This window comes from Sinocyclocheilus anshuiensis, unplaced genomic scaffold (genome assembly GCF_001515605.1).
Source record: "Sinocyclocheilus anshuiensis isolate Anshui unplaced genomic scaffold, SAMN03320099.WGS_v1.1 scaffold874, whole genome shotgun sequence".
NCBI classification, from domain to species: domain Eukaryota; kingdom Metazoa; phylum Chordata; class Actinopteri; order Cypriniformes; family Cyprinidae; genus Sinocyclocheilus; species Sinocyclocheilus anshuiensis.
In genome coordinates, this window is record NW_015538065.1 from 255,278 (window position 1) to 257,233 (window position 1,956).

A 1,956-nucleotide genomic window follows, 5' to 3' on the forward strand; every position below is an offset into this window, starting at 1 on the left:
CGGGAGACGGCATCACAGTATGGTAGGGGCGTAACATTTCCGTCACACGCTTGAGGTATCCGGCCAATCACAACGCACTGGATAGCTGGCCAATCAGAGCACACCTCGCTTTTTCAGGCCGATGAAGGCGGGGCATAGAGGAGAAACAATAATGTACAGTATGTTGAAAATAATGTGTTTTTTGAACCTTAAACCGCATAAACACATTTCATCACACCAAATACACAAAATAATGTTCTTTTTAGCAGCATCATATGACCCCTTTAATACCTTTTGAAAGGGTTTTCCCCAGTAACAGTTTAGGGTAGTTCTATTAAGTCACTCACCTTATGGTGGTTGTGGTCCACCAGACCTCCAATCACATAGGCTTTGGCCTCATCGAGTTCTTGTAGCACATTGGGTGAATCAGAGGTGAGGTAGACTAGGTCCTCCTTCTTCATGATTTCATGAAACGCATCAGGCTTGAAATGGACATCCTACACCACATTGAAATTTAGATGAGATGCTTTAAAGGCATCGTTTTCCATTATCCAACATCCATAGCTCAAATATACTCATTCTTTTGCTGCAAACTTTGACTCATGATTTGTGCAGAAGAACTAAAGATTTTTCTTGTGTGGGTGATGGATAGGCTCAACAATGTACAAAACATTGTCAACACAAAAGCATACGAGGAGCATTGAATTATACGTTTATTATAAATCCATGTAAATCCTTGAAAACGCCAGTTGCAGATATGCATTTTGTACACACAAGCCAAAAATATACAGTACAATTCATTTATTTTTAAAAAAAGGTTGATTTTATCAATTTTTCACAACAGCAAATCACATTTGCTGTCAAGTGACATTAAAAACGTGAACAAAATGATCAATATTTGTAAGATTTCTTATTGGTAGTGTCATTCGTTTCCCATCTTACCTTCCAGTTGACCCAGCCTTTGTTAATTTCGTCCATGACTTGCTTTAACTGACCATCTTGACTTGTAAGGTAAAACTGAGAATGTGAAACGGCAGTGTTAACTGAACGCTCACCTACTTTTGATCTTAAAGATCACATTTTTATTATATCTATTTGAAGGAAACACTTGCCTGTACAGGATGCAATGTGCGTCTGTTCTCAGCATAGCACCTTTGAATCTGCTTGTGAAGTTTCTTTACATCCTACATATTATGAAAACAATGTTAGCTTGATTAAATTTAGAGATTGATGAACTTTAAAGATGTAATTTTGTGCTTTTGTGAGTCATACATTTGATTCTGTAAACAATGCGATGCTTCATACAAATTTATTAAACTGATGACTTTTACTCGTTGATGTTATTATAATGGCAATTAAAAAGCACTGGGCTTTGTCTTACCTTGAGCACCATGAGGTTATCAAAGCTGCAGTCTATGACCAGTCTGAGAGAGCTGGGCTCTGCTGACCTGCGCAAACGCTTCTTTCCTGTCCACTCCACTCCGTCTTCAGCCTGCGCTTGTCTCTCCAGTTTCCTCTGCTGTTTTCTCTCTTTCCGCTTCTGTCTTTACATAAACAAGTGAGAATTAAAGCACATACTAAATAAAAGACTATCAGCAGGAACTGCTTGACCATGTAATAACAGAGAAAAGTTTTACCATGCATTTCATCATTTTGAATGCTTAGTTGCAGTGTAATTTTTGGTGACTAAAACTTTATACATTTTTAATCAAATATTATTGAAACAAAGCTAGAACAAAACCAAAAATGTTTTTTTCTTCCAACATTAGAAATGTTGCTTTGATAAACAACTGACATAAAATGACAAACTGAAATAAAAATGAATCAAAACTACATAAAAAAAATATTACAAAAAATATGAAAAATTACAAAGGCACATAACCAAAACTAAAATTAAAACGTAAAATATACAAATAAAAGCTCATTCAAAATATTAATAAATACTATAATAGCATATAAATAATATTCAAATTACAC

General features: G+C 35.4%; 1 protein-coding gene across 1 annotated transcript in view; it reads right to left on the reverse strand.

Annotated features, from left to right (window-relative positions):
- LOC107683564 (tRNA methyltransferase 10 homolog A-like) overlaps positions 1–1,956 on the reverse strand; it is a 5,513-nt gene that overhangs the window by 2,189 nt on the left and 1,368 nt on the right. Inside the window, exons 3-6 of the mRNA XM_016479639.1 lie at positions 1,361–1,523; positions 1,092–1,163; positions 922–996; positions 327–476 (exon numbers count right to left, since the gene is read on the reverse strand). Of these exons, the coding sequence (XP_016335125.1) occupies positions 327–476; positions 922–996; positions 1,092–1,163; positions 1,361–1,523 (460 nt within the window). The remainder of the gene's footprint in view (positions 1–326; positions 477–921; positions 997–1,091; positions 1,164–1,360; positions 1,524–1,956) is intronic.